Source organism: Oncorhynchus keta, chromosome 15 (genome assembly GCF_023373465.1).
Source record: "Oncorhynchus keta strain PuntledgeMale-10-30-2019 chromosome 15, Oket_V2, whole genome shotgun sequence".
NCBI classification, from domain to species: Eukaryota; Metazoa; Chordata; class Actinopteri; order Salmoniformes; family Salmonidae; genus Oncorhynchus; species Oncorhynchus keta.
Window position 1 is genome coordinate 23,294,397 of NC_068435.1, and position 19,414 is coordinate 23,313,810.

Below are 19,414 nucleotides of genomic sequence, written 5' to 3' on the forward strand. Positions count from 1 at the left end.
TTTCATGTTGACTGTATAGACAGATAAAATCATACATTTATTTTCAACAAAATACTTTTGTTCTATTTTTATACATACACATACTCTAATATATACACACTGAGCTATTTGTACTATGTGACAAGTGAAGTCAATGCACTTCAAAGTGTTTAGGTAAGTGAAAGGAGATGATGGATTTAGTTTGCAGGAGAACAACGACATCAGCTACCTCCAATGAAAACAGAAATCAAGATAAAAAACAAACAAAAAAAACAACCAAAAGCACTTATTTACAGAGAATGTAATGACGTTAGAGTGTGGGAACAGCCATTGACATAGCAATGGACTGTGTAGTGTTTATGTCGTCTAGTGCCACTCTAAGGTTTGTAGATGTCCAGGTTCAGGTGTAGCTTCGGTGGCCGTCCCCAATCAGCTGTGTCTTTTCACTGGCATTAGTTGGCTGGTGCACAACCGGAGTGTCCACATCTAGGATTACACAACAACATTGTGAATAATGACACTAAAATTCCCTACAATATCAAATGATCAACATGGATACCTTTGTCAATCTCATTGTTGTATTTTCTCTCATTCCATTCATTGATGTTACACTTTGCTTTCACTACTTAACAGTATAGTTAGTTTGTTTGTTGTTTGCAGAAGATGTAAAGGTATGTTTAGAAATGATTTTATCCTCTATTATTCTGCCGAGATGTTATACAAAATGTTTCTGAATGGCACAGAGATGATGTATCACATCAACGCAAAGCCATCACAACTACTTGTTGTTGAATCTCCAGAGACATGAACTCATTGTACAAATTCGCCCATCAACTTCTCATAATTGATGCGTTGGCACAAACAATGAGCTATATATCTGTCTACACTGCTTACCACAAATTTGTAAACATGTAATAAACCTCTAACTACCATTCAAAGTAAAACAGTGAATTTGTAAGCAGGGACCTTTTTTCTAACATGGATGTTATATAAATATTGTGCTGTTGAAATCATAGGGCAAGAGATATACTTCGTATTTTGGCAAATGAGGCCCTTTATCTACTTCCCCAGAGTCAGATGAACTAGTGGATACCATTTGCATGTCTCTGTGTCCAGTATGAAGGAAGTTAGAGGTAGTTTCACAAACCAATGCTAACTAGCGTTAGTGCAAAGTCAAGAAGTCTATCTGCATTTACATTTACATTTAAGTCATTTAGCAGACGCTCTTATCCAGAGCGACTTACAAATTGGTGCATTCACCTTATGACATCCAGTGGAACAGTCACTTTACAATAGTGCATCTAAATCTTAAAAGAGGGGGGGGTGAGAAGGATTACTTATCCTATCCTAGGTATTCCTTAAAGAGGTGGGGTTTCAGGTGTCTCCGGAAGGTGGTGATTGACTCCGCTGTCCTGGTGTCGTGAGGGAGTTTGTTCCACCATTGGGGGGCCAGAGCAGCGAACAGTTTTGACTGGGCTGAACGGGAACTGTGCTTCCTCAGTGGTAGGGAGGCGAGCAGGCCAGAGGTGGATGAACGCAGTGCCCTTGTTTGGTATCTGCTAACATGCTAGGACAGTTGAAGTCGGAAGTTTACATACACTGTAACGGCGTTCTTCGTTTGTCGAAAGAGAGTCGGACCGAAATGCAGCGTGGTTGTTACTCATGTTCTTTAATGAATGAATCGCGATACATGAAATAACTTATACAAATACAAAACAACAAACGGAACGTGAAACCTAATACAGCGTATCTGGTGAACACTACACAGAGACAGGAACAATCACCCACGAAATACACAGCGAAACCTAGGCTACCTAAATACGGTTCCCTATCAGAGACAACAAGAATCATCTGACTCTGATTGAGAACCGCCTCAGGCATCCAAGCCTAAACTAGACACACCCCTAATCAACCACAATCCCAATGCCTACAAAAACCCCAAATACGACAACACAATAAACCCATGCCACACCCTGGCCTGAACAAATATATAACGAAAACACAAAATACAATGACCAAGGCGTGACAGAACCCCCCTAAGGTGCAGACTCCCGGACGCACCTCACAACCATAGGGAGGGTCCGGGTGGGCGTCTGTCCATGGTGGCGGTTCCGGCTCGGGACGTGGACCCCACTCCATTAATGTCATAGTTCCTCCCCTTCGCGTCCTGGGATAATCCACCCTCGCCACCGACCATGGCCTAATAGTCCTCACCCAGAACCCCACTGGACTGAGGGGCAGCTCGTGACTGAGGCAGCTCGGGACTGAGGGGAAGCTCGGGACTGAGGGGAAGCTCGGGACTGAGGGGAAGCTCGGGACTGAGGGGCAGCTCGGGACTGAGGGGCAGCCCAGTACTGAGAGAAAGCCCAGTACTGAGAGAAAGCCCAGTACTGAGAGGAAGCCCAGTACTGAGATGAAGCTCAGGCAGGTAGTAGGCTCTGGTAGATCCTGGCTGGCTGGCGGATCTGGAAGATTCTGGTTGACTGGAATATCTGGAAGAGACTGGTTGACTGGCAGATCTAGAAGATCATGGCTGACTGGCAGATATAGCTGCTCTATGCAGACTGACAGCTCTGGCTGCATCATGCAGACTGACAGCTCTGGCTGCTGCATGCAGGCTGACAGCACTTTGCAGACTGGCAGCTCCTTGCAGACTGGCAGCTCCTTGCAGACTGACAGCTCTGGCTGCTCCATGCAGGCTGACAGCTCCTTGCAGACTGACAGCTCCTTGCAGACTGGCAGCTCCTTGCAGACTGGCAGCTCCTTGCAGACTGGCAGCTCTTTGCAGACTGACAGCTCTGGCTGCTTCATGCAGACTGACAGCTCTGGCTGCTTCATGCAGACTGACATCTCTGGCTGCTCCATGCAGACTGACAGCTCTGGCTGCTCCATGCAGACTGACAGCTCTGACTGCTCCATGCAGGCTGACAGCTCTGGCTGCTCCATGCAGGCTGGCAGCACCTTGCAGACTGGCAGCTCCTTTCAGACTGGCAGCTCCTTGCAGACTGACAGCTCTGGCTGCTCCATGCAGGCTGGCAGCTCCTTGCAGACTGGCAGCTCCTTACAGACTGACAGCTCTTTGCAGACTGGCAGCTCTGGCTGCTTCATGCAGACTGACAGCTCTGGCTGCTTCATACAGACTGACAGCTCTGGCTGCTTCATGCAGACTGACAGCTCAGGCTGCTCCATACAGACTGACAGCTCAGGCTGCTCCATGCAGGCTGACAGCTCTGGCTGTTCCAAACAGGCAGGAGGCTCCGGCAGCGCTGTAGAGGAGGAAGGCTCTGGAAGCGCTGAACAGGCGGGAGACTCCGACAGCGCTGTAGAGGAGGAAGGCTCTAGCTGTGCTGAACAGGCGAGGCGCACTGAAGGCCTGGTGCGTGGTGCTGGAACTGGTGATACTGGATCAAGGACACGCACAGGAAGCCTGGTGCGGGGAGCTGCTACCGGAGGACTGGTGTGTGGAGGTGGCTCTGGATAGACCGGACCGTGCAGGCGCACTGGAGCTCTTGAGCACCGAGCCTGCCCAACCTTACCTGGCTCGATGCCCACTCTAGCCCGGCCAATAAGGGCTGGTATGAACCGCACCGGGCTATGCACCCGCACTGGAAACACTGTGCGCTCCATAGCATAACACGGTGCCTGCCCGGTCTCTCTAGCCCCCCGGTAAGCACAGGGAGTTTGCGCAGGTCTCCTACCTGGCATAGCCATACTCCCTGTAAGCCCCCCCCCAATACATTTTTTGGGCTGACTCTCAGGCTTCCATCCGCGTCGCCGTGCTGCCTCCTCATAGCAGCGCCTCTCCGCTTTTTCCACCTCCAGTTCTTCCTTGGGACGGCGATATTCTCCAGGCTGAGCCCAGGGTCCTTTTCCGTCTAATATCTCCTCCCAAGTCCAGAAGTCCTTTGATCGCTGCTCCTCACGATTAACAGGGAGAGTTGGCTCAGGTCTGACTCCTGACTCTGCCACTCTCTCCCTGAGCCCTTCCCCAATAAACTTTTGGGGCTGACTTTCGGGTTTCTTTCTGCGCCGCCGTGTCTTTCTCTTCGACTCCATTCTCCTATAGCCCTCTTCGCATTGCTCCAGCGAATCCCAGGCGGGCTCCGGCACTCTCTCTGGGTCGACCGCCCACCTGTCTATTTCATCCCACGTCGTATACTCCATGCCTCTGCTGTCCATAACGTCCTCATAACAGCGTCTCTCAGCTCTCGTAAGTGCCTCCTTTCGCTGCTCCAGATGTCGCTGCCTGAAACCACGCCACTCGGTCCGTGTGTGGTGGGTGATTCTGTAACGGCATTCTTCGTTTGTCGAAAGAGAGTCGGACCGAAATGCAGCGTGGTTGTTACTCATGTTCTTTAATGAATGAATCGCGATACATGAAATAACTTATACAAATACAAAACAACAAACGAAACGTGAACCCTAATACAGCCTATCTGGTGAACACTACACAGAGACAGGAACAATCACCCACGAAATACACAGTGAAACCCAGGCTACCTAAATACGATTCCCAATCAGAGACAACAAGAATCACCTGACTCTGATTGAGAACCGCCTCAGGCATCCAAGCCTAAAATAGACACACCCCTAATCAACCACAATCCCAATGCCTACAAAAACCCCAAATACGACAACACAATAAACCCATGTCACACACTGGCCTGAACAAATATATAACGAAAACACAAAATACAATGACCAAGGCGTGACATACACCTTAGCCAAATGCATTTAAACTCTGTTTTTCACAATTCCTGACATTTAATCCTAGTAAAAATTCCCTGTTTTAGGTCAGTTAGGATCACCACTTTACTTTAAGAATGTGAAATGTCAGAATAATAGTAAGAGAGAATTATTTATTTCAGCTTTTATTTATTTAATCACATTCCCAGTGGGTCAGAAGTTTACATACATTCAATTAGTATTTGGTAGCATTAGAGCAGTGGCATCTTCCTTGCTGAGCAGCCTTTCAGGTTACGTTGATATAGGACTTGTTTTACTGTGGCTATAGATACTTTTGTACCTGTTTCCTCCAGCATCTAAAGCCATGACATCATTTTATGGAATTTTTCAAGCTGTTTAAAGGCACAGTCAACTTAGTGTATGTAAACTTCTGACCCACTGGAATTGTGATACAGTGAAATGTAAGTGAAATACTCTATCTGTCAGCAATTGTTGGAAAAAATTACTTGTGTCATGCACAAAGATGTCCTAACCGACTTGCCAAAACTATAGTTTGTTAACAAGATATTTGTGGAGTGGTTGAAAAACTAGTATTAATGACTCCAACCTAAGTGTATGTAAACTTCCGACTTCAACTGTATTTGTGTGTGTGTGTGTGTGTGTGTGTGTGTGTGTGTGTGTGTGTGTGTGTGTGTGTGTGTGTGTGTGTGTGTGTGTGTGTGTGTGTGTGTGTGTGTGTGTGTGTGTGTGTGTGTGTGTGTGTGTCACTGTATATGTGTCTTCACCCACTGACTGTGTCCCCTCACCAGTCTCCTTGTCGTGGCGGATCTCCTCCTCCAGGTCTTCAGGGGAGACATAGCTATCTGTTCCCTCTCCGGGGTGCATGGGCTTCAACTTTCCACAGCAGCAGTTACAGCAGCAGCACAGGCAGCAGCAGCAGTAGCACCCCGTTATCACGCCACACAAGGCAAAGAGACCCTGACAGGAGAGAGATATACTATAGGTTAACAAAACACAAAAACATGCACGCACTCACGCAGACAGACTCAAACACAAATGCAGCAGCTCGCACCAATCTTTCCCCTCCATGCACAATAAAACCATCCAGGGATTCCAGATGATTGTGGAAGCTCACCTTAGCCCACCAGGTAGACAGCATGAAGTAGGTGTTGACATTCTCCTCTCCAAACTGCTGGGCCACATAAAGGCCAAGGGAGCCGTAGCTGTCATAAATGTTTCTCTTGGTGACGTCTGACAGAATGGAATTAGCGCTGTTGAGCTCCTTGAATTTCTCTGCTGTCTCTGGGTTGTCAGGGTTCTTGTCCGGGTGGTACCTCAGAGCTAATTTCCTGAAAGGAATTCAAAAGTAAATAAATGTACACACAAAAATATGGATTTCTCCTATGTGGTTTCAGAAACTGGGTGAGATGGTGTGTAAAGACAAAGGCTGTATTGTCTCTTTAGTGTTTACCATACAGCTCTATTCTCTATGGATTTCATTATGGTCATTTATCTAGACACACACTTGTTTGTCTGGATCTAGCCATGCTGGCACTAAGCCTACTGCCCTATCTGGTGTCTGGAAAACAACAACGCAACGAAGATGTGGCATCTGCTGTGGTGCGTGAACATGTCTTTTTTAGTATTACAAACTACTTCGGAGCATGGCTGCGGGAAAATATTTAGGGGGTGGGGTACTTAGAGATGATTTATTTATTTTATTCTGATTTATCAGGGGGTGCATGAACATAATTAGGGGTTATTCATGTCTGCAATTAATAAAAACATTGCAACTACCATCTTACGTCAAAATAGATCATCGGAGCATCAGGCATGAATCTATTCATGTATTAAATCCTTTGTTTAAACAACATTAGAGCACTGTAATGTCCTATCAGTTTTCATTAATTTAAGTTAAATTCATTTATGCCTAGTTTCCATAACAAACAAAACACTCGTGGAACACGAGTGTGCATAGATTTAGTATTGATTAGTCTGCAATGGAAAATGTGAGTCATCTTGGTACGACTGTCTGTAAGTGATGATCACACCCTTTCTTCCCAACATCATGTGATACAGTATATGATAGATACTGTATACACTGAGTATACAAAACATCAAGCACACCTGGTCTTTCTATGACATAGACTGACCAGGTAAATTCAGGTAAAAGCTAAAATCCCTTATTGATGTCACTTGTTTAATTCACTTCAATCAGTGTAGATAAAGAGGAGGATGTTCAAGCCTTGAGACAATTGAGACATGGATTTTGTATGTGTGCCATTCAAAGGGTGAATAGTCAAGACAAAAGATTGAAGTGCCTTTGAACGGGGTATGGTAGTAGGTGCCAGTTCGGGCGCATCGGTTTGTGTCAAGAACTGTAATGCTGCTGGGTTTTTCAAGGTCAACAGTTACCCGTGTTTTTCAAGAATGGTCCACCACCCAAAAGACATCCAGCCAACTGTGGGAAGCATTGGAGTCAACATGGGCCAGCATCCTTGTGGAACGCTTTCGACACCTTGTAGAGTCCATGCCCCGACAAATTGAGGCTGTTTTGAGGGCAAATGGGGAGGATGAAACTCAATATTAGGAAGATGTTCCTAATGTTTGGTATTCTCTATGTATGCCGTATGTGATAGTGATAGATATTCATGTAGATGTGATTGATAGATATACACGTGGATGTGATAGATAGTGATAGATAAAATGTGATAGATATAGATGTGATAAATAGTGATAGATATTGATGTGATAGATATTGATGATATAGACAGTTATAGATATAGATGATGTAGATAGTGATAGATAATAGATATGATAGTGATGTACAGTAGATGGGATAGATATACAGTGCATTCAGGAAAGTATTCAGACCCCTTCACCTTTTCCAAATTTGTTACGTCATAGCCTTATTCTAAAATTGTTTGAATCGTTTTTTCCCCCTCATCAATCTACAGACAATACCTCATAATGACGAAAGCAAAAACAGGATTGTATACATTTTTGTGAATTTACAAAAGATAAAGAACGTACATTTCACATTTACATATGTAAGTATTCAGACCCTTTTCTCAGTACTTTGTTGAAGCACCTTTGACAGTGATTACAGCCTCAAGTCTTCTTGGGTATGATGCTACAAGCTTGGCACACCTGTATTTGGGGAGTTTCTCCCATTCTTCTCTGCAGATCCTCTCAAGCTCTGTCAGGTTGGATGGGGAGAGTCACTGCACTGCTATTTTCAGGTCTCTCCAGAGATGTTCAATTGGGTTCAAGTCTGGGCTCTTGCTGGGTCACTCAAGGACATTCATAGACTTGTCCCGAAGCCACTCCTGCATTGTCTTTGCTGTGTGCTTAGGGTCATTGTCCTGTTGAAAGGTGAACCTTCTCCAACCTTCTCCCCAGTCTAAGGTCCTGAGCACTCTGGAGCATGTTTTCATCCAGGATCTCTCTGTACTTTGCTCCACTCATATTTCCCTCAATCCTGACTAGTCTCCCAGTCCCTGCCTGGGACTGGGAGACTGGCTGGCATGTGCCTTGTACTGAAGATTAGCTTACATCTGGTCACTCTACCATAAAGGCTTGACTGGTGGAGCGCTGCAGCGATGGTTGTCCTTCTGGAAGGTTTTCCCATCTCCGCAAAGGAACTGTCAGAGTGATCACGGGTTCTTGGTCACCTCCCTGACCAATGCCCTTCTCACCCGATTGCTCAGTTTGGCCAGACGGACAGCTCTAGGAAGAGTCTTGGTGGTTCCAAACTTCTTCCATTTAAGAATGATGGAGCTTCTGTCTTCTTGGGGATCTTCAATGCTGCAGAAATGTTTTGGTACCCTTCCCCAGATCTGTGCCTCGACACAATCCTGTCTCAGAGTTCTACGGACAATTCCTTAGATTTATTTTGCTCTGACATGCATTGTCAACTGTGGGACCTTATATAAACAGGTGTGTGCCTTTTCAAGTCATGTCCAATCAATTGAATTTACCACATGTGGACTCCAATCAAGTTGTAGAAACATCTCAAGGATGATCAACGGAAACATGATGCATCTGAGCTCAATTTCGAGTCTCATAGAAAAGTATGCATGTAAATAAGGTATTTCTGTTTTTAATTTTGAATAAATGTGCAACATTTCAAACAACTTGTTTTCACTTTGTCATTATGGGGTATTGTGTGTCGATTGATGAGGATTTTTTAAACTTATTTCATCAATTGTAGAATAAGGCTGTAGCGTAACAAAATGTGAAAAAAGTCTAGGGGTCTGAATACCTTCTGAATCCTTGATAGATAGATAGATAGATAGATAGATAGATAGATAGATAGATAGATAGATAGATAGATAGATAGATAGATAGATAGATAGATAGATGTGAATTGATTGTGCCTTATTTCCCACCTGTAGGACTTCTTGATGTCATCATGGGTACAGCCCTTTTCTAGCCCAAGCACTTGATACAGAGACTCTCCAGAGGTGGACAGGGAGCGCTGCCTTGGTTCAGACATCCTACCACCATTACCTGCTGGAGAAAGAGGGCAGACAATGGTGAATTACATTCATACCAGTACAACCATTAAAAAAACACACTCCGTCAAACCATGAAGCTCTCTTTTGACAGAAAATAAATGATCATCCAAGGAGACAAAATAAATACCTAGCTTCCCTAATTTTATGCAGCAGTTATCCTTATAATTCCTTTATGGTATCAAAGTCCTCAGTTGAAGTCCTCTTCCTACCTGGTGAGGTGTATGGTGACGATGGACTTGCAATGGACTGCTAGCAACTGTTTGTCAGACATGAGGTGCGGTGAAATGAAACATTCATAAACTAGAGGTCTTGAGTTTCCCAGGCCACCAATGGGTCTACTCTACACGCCTGTGTAGGCTTGATCAGGTTTCAGCTGAGACGGTCTGCTGCTTGTATTGTGTGAGACTGAAGGTAGGCATGACAACTCCTTGGTAAGGGTCTGGGAGAATGATTAGTATAAATATAGCAGTTTCACTTCAACTCAAAAAGTTTGACAGCAATGCCCGCATACAATTCCAGTGAGTTGAGAACAGGTCTTTGATGTCCTAATACCTTGGCATCGGGTCTATGAACTGGTACAGTAGATAAAACAACAATTGACACATCAATTCATTTGTTTCAATTGAAGCTGTTGTAGAAAATACTTGCTACAAAAATAATGCTTAAGATATAAGAGGCATTGAACAGTCAGCCCTGTGCAGACTTTGCCATGAGGAAACAGAATCAATAGAGCATCTTTTCTGGTACTGTCCATCAGTGGCTCGTTCTTGGAGCCAGGCCCAGGAATGGTTTTCATGTCATAATATCAGGTTTCAGATTGAACTGCAAACTGTACTGTTAAGGGATCTGAAACCCCACAATCCGTCAATCAGCATTATACTATTAGGTAAAGTATAAATTTTTAGGACAATATTGGTATAAATGTTACAAATAGGGAGGTTCAAGACCCTCATTAGACATCACAGTAAAAGGGAGGGATGCATTGCTAAACTGTCAAGTCTCTTCACTGACATTTTCAACCTCTCCCTGACCAAGTCTGTAATACCTACATGTTTCAAGCAGATCACCATAGTCCCTGTGCCCAAGGAAGTGAAGGTAACCTGCCTCAATGATTACCGCCCCGTAGCACTCACATTGGTAACCTTGAAGTGCTTTGAAAGGCTGGTGATGGCTCACATCAACAGCATCCTCCCAGATACCCAATACCCACTCCGATTCGCTACCGCCCTAACAGATCCACAGATGACGCAATCTCAGTCGCACTCCACACTGCCCTTTCCCACATGGACTAAAAAAACAGCTATGTGAGATTGCTGTTTATTGACTACAGTTCAGTGTTCAACAACATAGTGCACACGAAGCTCATCACTAAGCTAAGGACCCTGTGACTAAACACCTCCCTCTTCAACTGGATCCTGGAATTCCTGACGGGCCGCCCCCAGGTGGTAAGAGTAGACAACAACACGTCTGCCACGCCGATCCTCAACACTGGGGCTCTGATCCTCAACACTGGGGCTCTGATCCTCAACACTGAGGCGTGTATAGTCGTGGCCAAAAGTTTTGAAAATGACACAAATATTAATTTTCACAAAGTCTGCTGCCTCAGTTTGTATAATATATGCCATTTAGCAGACGCTTTTGTATGATGGCAATTTGCATATACTCCAGAATGTTATGAAGAGTGATCAGATGAATTCCAATTAATTGCAAGGTCCTTCTTTGCCATGCAAATGAACTGAATCTCCCCAAAACATTTCCACTGCATTTCAGCCCTGCCACAAAAGGACCAGCTGACATCATGTCAGTGATTCTCTTGTTAACACAGGTGTGAGTGTTGACGAGGACAAGGCTGGAGATCACTCTGTCATGCTGATTGAGTTCGAATAACAGACTGGAAGCTTCAAAAGGAGGGTGGTGTTTGGAATCATTGTTCTTCCTCTGTCAATCATGGTTACCTGCAAGGAAACACGTGCCGTCATCATTGCTTTGCACAAAAAGGGCTTCACAGCAAGGATATTGCTGCCAGTAAGATTGCACCTAAATCAACCATTTATCGGATCATCAAGAACTTCAAGGAGAGCGGTTCAATTGTTGTGAAGAAGGCTTCGGGGCGCCCAAGAAAGTCCAGCAAGCGCCAGGACCGTCTCCTAAATTCGATTCAGCTGCGGGATCGGGGAACCACCAGTACAGAGCTTGCTTAAGAATGGCAGCAGGCAGGTGTGAGTGCATCTGCACACACAGTGAGGCAAAGACTTTTGGAGGATGTTCTGGTGTCAAGAAGGGCAGCAAAGAAGCCACTTCTCTCCAGGAAAAACATCAGGGACATTCTGCAAAAGGTACAGGGATTGGACTGCTGAGGATTGGGGTAAAGTCATTTTCTCTGATGAATCCCCTTTCCGATTGTTTGGGGCAACCGGAAAAAAATCTTGTCAGGAGAAGACAAGGTGAGCGCTAACATCAGTCCTGTGTCATGCCAACAGTAAAGCATCCTGAGAGCATTCCTGTGTTGGGTTGCTTCTCAGCCAAGGGAGTGGGCTCACTCACAATTTTGGCTAAGAACACAGCCATGAATAAAGAATGGTACCAACACGTCCTCCGAGAGCAACTTCTCCCAACCATCCAGGAACAGTTTGGTGACGAACAATGCCTTTTCCAGCATGATGGAGCACCTTGCCATATGGCAAAAGTGATAAAGAAGTGGCTTGGGAAACAAGACATTGATATTTTGGGCCAGGAAACTCCCCAGACCTTAATCCCATTGAGAACTTGCGGTCAATCCTCAAGAGGAGGGTGGACAAACAAAACCCCACAGATTCTTATGCAAGAATGGGCTGCCATCAGTCAGGATGTGGCCCAGAAGTTAATTGACAGCATTCCAGGGAAGATTGCAGAGGTCTTGAAAAAGAAGGGTCAACACTGCAAATATTGACTCTTTGCATCAACTTCATGTAGTTGTCATTAAAAGACTTTGACACATATGAAATGCTTGTAATTATACTTCAGTATTCCATAGTAACATTCTGACAAAAATATCTGAAGACACTGAAGCAGAAAACTTTGTGGAAATTAATATTTGTGTCATTCTCAAAAATGTTGGCCACGACTGTACTTGGTCCCCTCCTGTTCTCCCTGTTCACCCACGACTGTGTGGCCAAACACGACTCCAACACCATCATTAAGGTTGCTGACGACACAACAGTGGTAAGCTTGATCACCGACAACGATGAGACAGCCTATAGGGAGGAGGTCAGAGACCTGGCATTGTGGTGCCAGGAAAACAATCTCTCCGTCAATGTGAACAAGACAAAGGAGCTGATCGTGGACTACAGGAAAAGGCTGGCCGAATAGGCCCCCGTTAACATCAACAGGGCTGTAATGGAGCGGGTATATTGTTTCAAGTTCCTTGGTGTCCACATCACCAACTGACCATCATGGTCCAAATACACCAAGACAGTCATGAAGAGGGCACGACCGCACGGCAAGCAGTACCGGAGCAACAAGTCTAGGACCAAAACGCTCCTTAACAGCTTCTATCCCCAAGCCATAAGACTGCTGAACAATTAATCAAATGGCCACATTGATCCCTCCTCCATTTGTTTTGTACACTGCAGCTACTCTCTGTTTATTATCTATACATAGTCACTTCACCCCCACCTACATGTACAAATTACCTCGACTAACCTGTACCCCCGCACATTGACATGGTACCGGTACCCTCAGTATATAACCTCGTTATTGTTATTTTATTGTGTTACTTTTTATTATTTTTTACTTTAGTTTATTTGGTAAATATTTTCTTAACTCTTTCTTGAACTGCACTGTTGGTTAAGGGCTTGTAAGTTAGCATTTCACGGTAATGTGTTGTATTGTTGTATTCGGCGCATGTGACAAATAAAGTTTGATTTGATTTGATAAAGGAAAACACTAAATTGTATTATACTGGGAAAGATGGGTTATCTGTGGACATCGGCGGGTTGGAGTTAAGAACAGAACGAATGGTGGATTGACCCCTGTGGGTGAAAATCCAGCACTTGCATAAAGAGGAAATGAGGAAAATATGTATAATTATTTAACTACAAAATGTAAATATTTTTTAGGTAAGGCTTACATTCACCATTTCAAAGGAAATACTGCCACCTAGCACATGGACATGGGTAGTGGAGGATAGTTGTGAAAACTCTTTTTCCCAGTGTGCAAAGGTTTGTTGTAACTTACTGTCACTTTTTATAATAGAACTGTATGTAATAGCATATTTTCATAGCAGGGTGGTGACAAACACACAGGAATGTTTTGGTGCACTGTCACTGTAGTGGAGTAGAGTACAGTAGGTCAGGAGACACTGAATAACAGAAAATTAAATTGTAATGCCAATATAATGTTGTACATATAACGTAATGCCAGTTACATTTACAGTATCACATTTTAAATTAGATTAGAAACTGGGTAGTTTGGGTCCTGAATGCTGATATATATTTAAGCAATAAGGCCCGAGGGGGTGTGGTATATGGCCAATTAATCTTGGCTAAGGGCTGTTCTTAAGCACGAGTGCCTGGAGTGCCTGGATACAGCTCTTAGCCGTGGTATATTGGCCATATACCACAAACCCCTGAGGTGCCTAATTGCTATTATAAACTGGTTACAAATGTAATTAGAACAGTAAAAATACATGTTTTGTCAAACCTGTGGTATATGGTCTGATATACTACGGCTGTCAGCCAATCAGCATTCAGGGCTCAAACCACTGAGTTTATAACAGACAATCTACCATGGGTATGACAAAATATATATATATATATATGTTACTGTTCTAATTACATTGGTAAACAGCTTATAATAGCAATAAGACAACCCAGGAGCTTGTGGTATATAGCCGTGTTGCGTCGTGCCTAAGAACAGACCTTCCATGGTATATTGGCCATATAGCACACTTCCTCAGGCCTTATTGCTTAAATATAGTATTACATTTTAAATTAGAATCGTATTACATTTTAAATGAAAATACATAGGGCATATGGCTGATAAAGTGAACATATGGCAGGAGGAGTGAATAGTTAGTTCCTCCTGTTTTATGAACTATGTCCTCTGACGTTAATGCAAATGTTCCTTTGGGAAAAGAACAACAACATTGATTCTGTTTACAGTGCACCTCTGCTAATCCCTGAGCCATAATTGTTATTTGGACTCCCTGTGGGATGATGTGGTGGTGGTGACTGAGCATACAGTGCGCACACACACACACACACACACACACACACACACACACACACACACACACACACACACACACACACACACACACACACACACACACACACACACACACACACACACACACACACACACACACACACACACACACACAGGTCTCCTAGGAAACACCCAGGTGGAAAGGCTCACCTGTGTTGTACTAGTGGCTTCCTGGCTGGCTCTTCAGGGGTCCCGCCAATGATAACAATGTCTTCCCTGGGAATAGTCTGTGGTGTCCCAGGGTCTACATTGTTGAGGGAAATCATTAATTGAAATGGATGCCCTTTGACTTGCCTCATCACAGTGGTAGGCCTTAACAGGTGTAGTAAAGCTTCAATTACAATCACAGGGAAACCAAATGTGTAAATACACATTGAATCCATCACATTTAAAAAAATTGAATCCATTAAAATCGTTAAAACTATTTTAAATCATAAAAGTGTGCTTGTGAAATGGAGTACCTCTATTAATTCTACAAGACCTGTGCTATTTTTCTCTTGTCTCTGAATATTTACTTGATCTATGTGGATACCAGCTGGCTGCCATAGGGCTGTAGAATATGCAGTGAGTTCATGATGCAGCATCCGTATTGTAGGCCTGTACTTTATCAGCACTGTAACGGTGTTTAGTGTAGCTGCAGATGTAAATCCTTGCCCCATATCCTGCTTTGCTGGCCTGGAGCTCCCATACATGGCCTACTTTTGGACTGGAGCACTCTCACTCTCTCTCTCTCTCTCCCTCTCTCGCACGCACACACACACACACACACACACACACACACACACACACACACACACACACACACACACACACACACACACACACACACACACACACACACACACACACACACACACACACACACACACACACACACACACACACACACACACACACACACACACACACCAGACCTCATGGTTGGATGAGGGACTTTTTTTTCTCTCTCTCAAAGTCATATTCTGTGTCCCAAATGATACCCTGAAATGTGCACTAATTTTGACCAGGGAGGATAAGGTCCAGGGCCCATAAAAGGGATATAGGGTGCCATTTGTAATGGAGGCAAAGTTTTAATGCTCAGTCAGGCGTATTTCCTGTTTAGTGCTTTAGTCAAATTACTTTGTGTATCATCCAAATGACATATTTGTTTAGTAAGGTTTGCCTAGGGCTACTCCCTTCAGGCCATCCACCTTGATGCATTTAGAATCTGAAAAGTGTAGAACAACAGTACAATGAAGTAAAAACAATAGTTTTCAACTAAAATGTGTCCAGAATGACACATATCTGATCTGGATTTGTTCCAAAGTACTCCTATTACTCCTATGTACGCCAAAGTACTCCTATGTACGCCAAAGTACTCCTATTACATGATTCTGTTCTCCATTGATGCAGAGGTTATCTCTGCAATAATCCATCAATCAAGTTACCTGTAGTTTACACTGTACAATTGGCATTTTAACATAAAAAAGCCTATGTAGTATACAAATACATTATATTTGTGACGGGGTCATCTGTAACAGGGTAATCTAAACCCTACTGCTAGTGCTATGTAAACAATCAAGATATACTCAATCAGATATAGCCTTGAGGAGTAAATAGACCAAAATGTTTGAGTCAACATTATTTCTAAGCAATTTCACCATATTGACGTAATCACTCATTTGCATCATCGTGGCTTCTTGATTGAATCTTCAAAACGTCCACATTACATCGTTTTCTTTCTTTCATACAGCTTTAACCCCAATAGCCTATACAAGGTTCAATCAAGGTTTTGTTCAAATATGCTATATTTGAACGTGTTGACAACTCAATCAAATATCAACCAACTTTGGGCGTTGATCTGACGTCTTTGCCCAGTACAGTAACAAAATAGTTTATATTCGGTCAATGGCAAAGGATTGTATAAAATACAGATGTGCAATGATCTTTTGCCCAGTAATGCAACGGGAGTGTGCTGTGCTTTCCATTCAGCCAATAGACTTCTATCTATTATACATGTGGTACATCTTCATCCAATCCCAAAGAGGGTAACATCACGTAAGCAAATACAATTGGATGCTTCAGACAGGGCTCATCAGATAGTCGATAGCTCAATCGCTGGTGGGAACTTACGTTTGGGAAGAGGGTAGAACAGCGAAATATACGGACTACGGTGGCGTTGTAGCCTTTGTTGTCGTTTGCTTCTTTAATTTTATTTTTTGGACCCATGGATACTTGTTTGTTTCGAGGTGAAGAACGCATATTTCCCTCGTAATGCTATATGAACAATGATTACCGTCTGTGCGCTACCATAATTTATGCCATCAATGAGGGGGAAATGGACTGAATGCAAGCTGATTACTTTCTCTACCGCCAAGGCACCGCTCCATGCAGGGACAGAATAAACACACATTTAGTTGTAAATGAAAGTTTTATATACCTTTGTAGATGACCGCTCTTATTTTCTGAATATATTTTTTCCGTCTCTGAATCGTTTTCATCATCTGATTTTTGGTTGCTTGGACGTTGCACTGTCTCCGGGAAATAAGAGTTTTTTTTTATATGAGGAAGCTATTTATTACAGAGATACCAAAAAGACAGAGGCCTTTCCGTTTTCAAGGCCGGATTTGAGTTCAATAGGGTAAAATGGTAAACAACTCAAATGGATAAAATATGGATATCATGGGACTTATTGGAATGTAATATTAGACGAGTGGGATTGCTTTCGATAACGTTTCGTGCAAGTTTGAAGCATCAAAAAAAGATAACAGGCCATTGTAGTCACAATCACTAAATCTATTTGACTCAAATTAAGGGAAGGGGTGCTGTTGTAATTGGCACATTTGCAGTTGTGCCATTAGCATATATGCAACATTTTTTTTTACATGATTTGTATGTTGCTTTTTTATTGCAATTTGAGCTGGACCGAGCTTTGACTGTTCAATGGAAGTATGTTATCAGTTACCGGTTTTGCCTCTAGACAGGCCGGTTCCTAAACATGTTCTCAGCCGTAGGGGAGCCATTAGCTTCAGCTCCAGTTCGTCTCTTTTTGGTGGACCTGCCCCAAGACAGCTGTCCAAGGTAAGCGCAAGGCAAAGAGCAATCTGGGTGGAAAACAATTAGATCTTTTAATTTCCAGCTATCACATCAATGTTGGGGTTGTGCAGTGCATGATGCTGGGAAATTACTACAATAATTAGTTTAATATTGATATATTTTGATGGAAACAAAGTAGCTATTCTTTTACATTTTGAGTGGCCCACCAAATTAATTGTGTTATAGCAACTAGGCAACTTTTGCCTCATATTGACCTATATGACCCCTCCACAGGAATGCTCACAATAGCCTCATTTATTATTCTTTAACATTCTTTATCAATCTTTGTTATTAAGTCAGTGAGGTGGCTGACTTGACCTGTATGATAAAACCCTCATCCATAATAATATGACCAATGAAAAACATTAGTGATATTATTGTACTAATGTTTTATGCCCCCCTAATATGTAATGCATAGAGATTGAGCCATTTAAACCTGATTGAAGTTAACCAAAACAGCTTATCCATCTCCAAAAATACACAATATTTAGTGTACTGTCTGGTCTGGGCTGTTGACAACATTTTATAGTAGAGGCCTTGTTTTTCATGCCTTAAAGAAAGTTTTTGAGAACAGAGTTTCTGTATAACTCATACATCTCTAGATAACTTGTAAGGATGACACGGTAAACTGCTGAACAAGTCCATAATCCATCATCAGTCATTGGTGCTGAGCCATCCATGCAGAAGGGGTAGTCTTGGGTAGGCTTGCTGGGATGGCCTGGTGTACGCTGGAGGTTTCTATGCCCCATATGTCTCTGGATGCTTTGCAGGCGTATGGCAGATATACTGTAGAAGCCTGCTGACACTTTAACAAACAAACCTAGAGAAAAGGAAAAACGCATAATAACCACAGCATAACCTCACAGTATACACAAAGCTATTATTTCAATCAAAGGTGCTTGATCTAAGTAGCCATGATAAAGAATATTGGGTAACACTTTACCTCAAGGTACCCTTTTTTTAAGGGGGTTGTAAAGGGTCTGTAAGTAGTTAAAGGGATACTTTGGGATTTGGCAATGAAGCCCTTTGTCTTCCCCAGAGTCAAATGAACTCGTGGATACCATTTTTGTCTCTGTGTGCAGTTTGAAGGAAGTTGCTAACTAGCATTAGCGCAATTGCTAACTAGCGTTAGAGCAATGACTGGACATCTATCTTCGTCATAGTGCTATGCTAGCTGTTACCATAGACTTCTAGTCATTGTGCTAACACTAGTTAGCATTGGCTCGCAAAACTACTTCTAACTTCCTCATAAAGGTCTTCATTGCCCAAATCCTGAAGTATCCCTTTAATAGGCACTTCATTATTAGGTAATATGTAGTTGATAAATCATTTTAACAAGCAGTTGTTTTACTTCTTTTGAAAGAACCCTAGACTCTAGTTTGATTTCTTTCTTTAGTTTAGATAAGGTTGTGATAGTTAGTCAGTCTGTCTTCAATGTGCAGTGTGGTAAGAATGCTGGAGGTGCAGTTTCACAACTTACTTGTGTAGCCTAACCCTTGTATTTCTGGTCAGAGGAGGTAATGACTGAGCCTTAGAGGCCGAGTTGAGTGACTCAATCTCGTTATGTGATTTGGGTTGTTTTGATGCCATCATGCAGTCTATTTTGGCAACTTTTTAAACACAGTAATTAATACAACATAGGCCTACTGTATTATTCTGTATGGTGCCTGGTCTTAAGAGTTTCTTTGGGTTTATATATTTCAGTTTAACGCATCGTATAGGGTTGTTTTCTGATGTTAATTCTCTTGTATAGTGCTTCTGCTGTGGTCATTGACATCTATCTGTTTCTGCTGCTGAAATTCAGAGCTGCTGAAATGCATTGAATATTGGCAATACCTGATATGATTTAACATTTTAAGATAACTTTGTACTGTTCAAGACCTCATTGTAATGACTCAAAGGAAGGT

At 43.0% G+C, this 19,414-nt stretch overlaps 2 protein-coding genes across 13 annotated transcripts in view; one reads left to right on the forward strand and one right to left on the reverse strand.

Annotated features, from left to right (window-relative positions):
• LOC118394620 (dnaJ homolog subfamily C member 5-like) lies at positions 1–16,948 on the reverse strand. Of its 6 annotated transcripts, none has more exons than XM_052463717.1 (6): positions 16,852–16,948; positions 14,583–14,676; positions 9,057–9,177; positions 5,801–6,014; positions 5,472–5,643; positions 1–465 (listed from the first exon to the last, which is right to left on the reverse strand). In XM_052463717.1, exons 3-6 carry the CDS (start codon positions 9,161–9,163, stop codon positions 380–382), a joined length of 579 nt encoding a protein of 192 aa, XP_052319677.1. In that variant the 5' UTR covers positions 9,164–9,177; positions 14,583–14,676; positions 16,852–16,948; the 3' UTR covers positions 1–379. The 6 variants fall into 6 exon arrangements, with proteins under 6 accessions (XP_052319677.1, XP_052319676.1, XP_035643913.1 ...); XM_052463716.1 differs by having other exon boundaries at positions 9,057–9,180; XM_035788020.2 differs by lacking the exon at positions 14,583–14,676 and having other exon boundaries at positions 9,057–9,180; positions 16,852–16,937.
• Positions 16,515–19,414, forward strand: part of LOC118394618 (high affinity cAMP-specific 3',5'-cyclic phosphodiesterase 7A-like) — a 27,558-nt gene continuing 24,658 nt past the window's right edge. For 4 of the 7 annotated variants that reach the window (XM_035788009.2, XM_035788010.2, XM_035788011.2 and 1 more), the window contains exon 1: positions 16,515–17,492. In XM_035788009.2, coding sequence (XP_035643902.1) covers positions 17,355–17,492 — 138 coding nt within the window. In that variant the 5' untranslated portion in view covers positions 16,515–17,354. The remainder of the gene's footprint in view (positions 17,493–19,414) is intronic. The other 3 variants (XM_035788017.2, XM_035788018.2, XM_035788019.2) reach the window with 1 other exon arrangement.

What these genes read in the sequence shown, in the direction of transcription:
- LOC118394620 (XM_035788020.2), bottom strand. Translation starts at nt 16,915, where the DNA reads ATGATGAAAACGATTCAGAGACGGAAAAAATATATTCAGAAAATAAGA. An exon ending in GACATCAAGAAGTCCTACAG is followed by an intron (nt 6,015 to 9,056) that starts GTGGGAAATAAG and finishes AATTCCTTTCAG; the next exon opens with GAAATTAGCTCTGAGGTACC. An exon ending in TGTCTACCTGGTGGGCTAAG is followed by an intron (nt 5,644 to 5,800) that starts GTGAGCTTCCAC and finishes CTCTCCTGTCAG; the next exon opens with GGTCTCTTTGCCTTGTGTGG.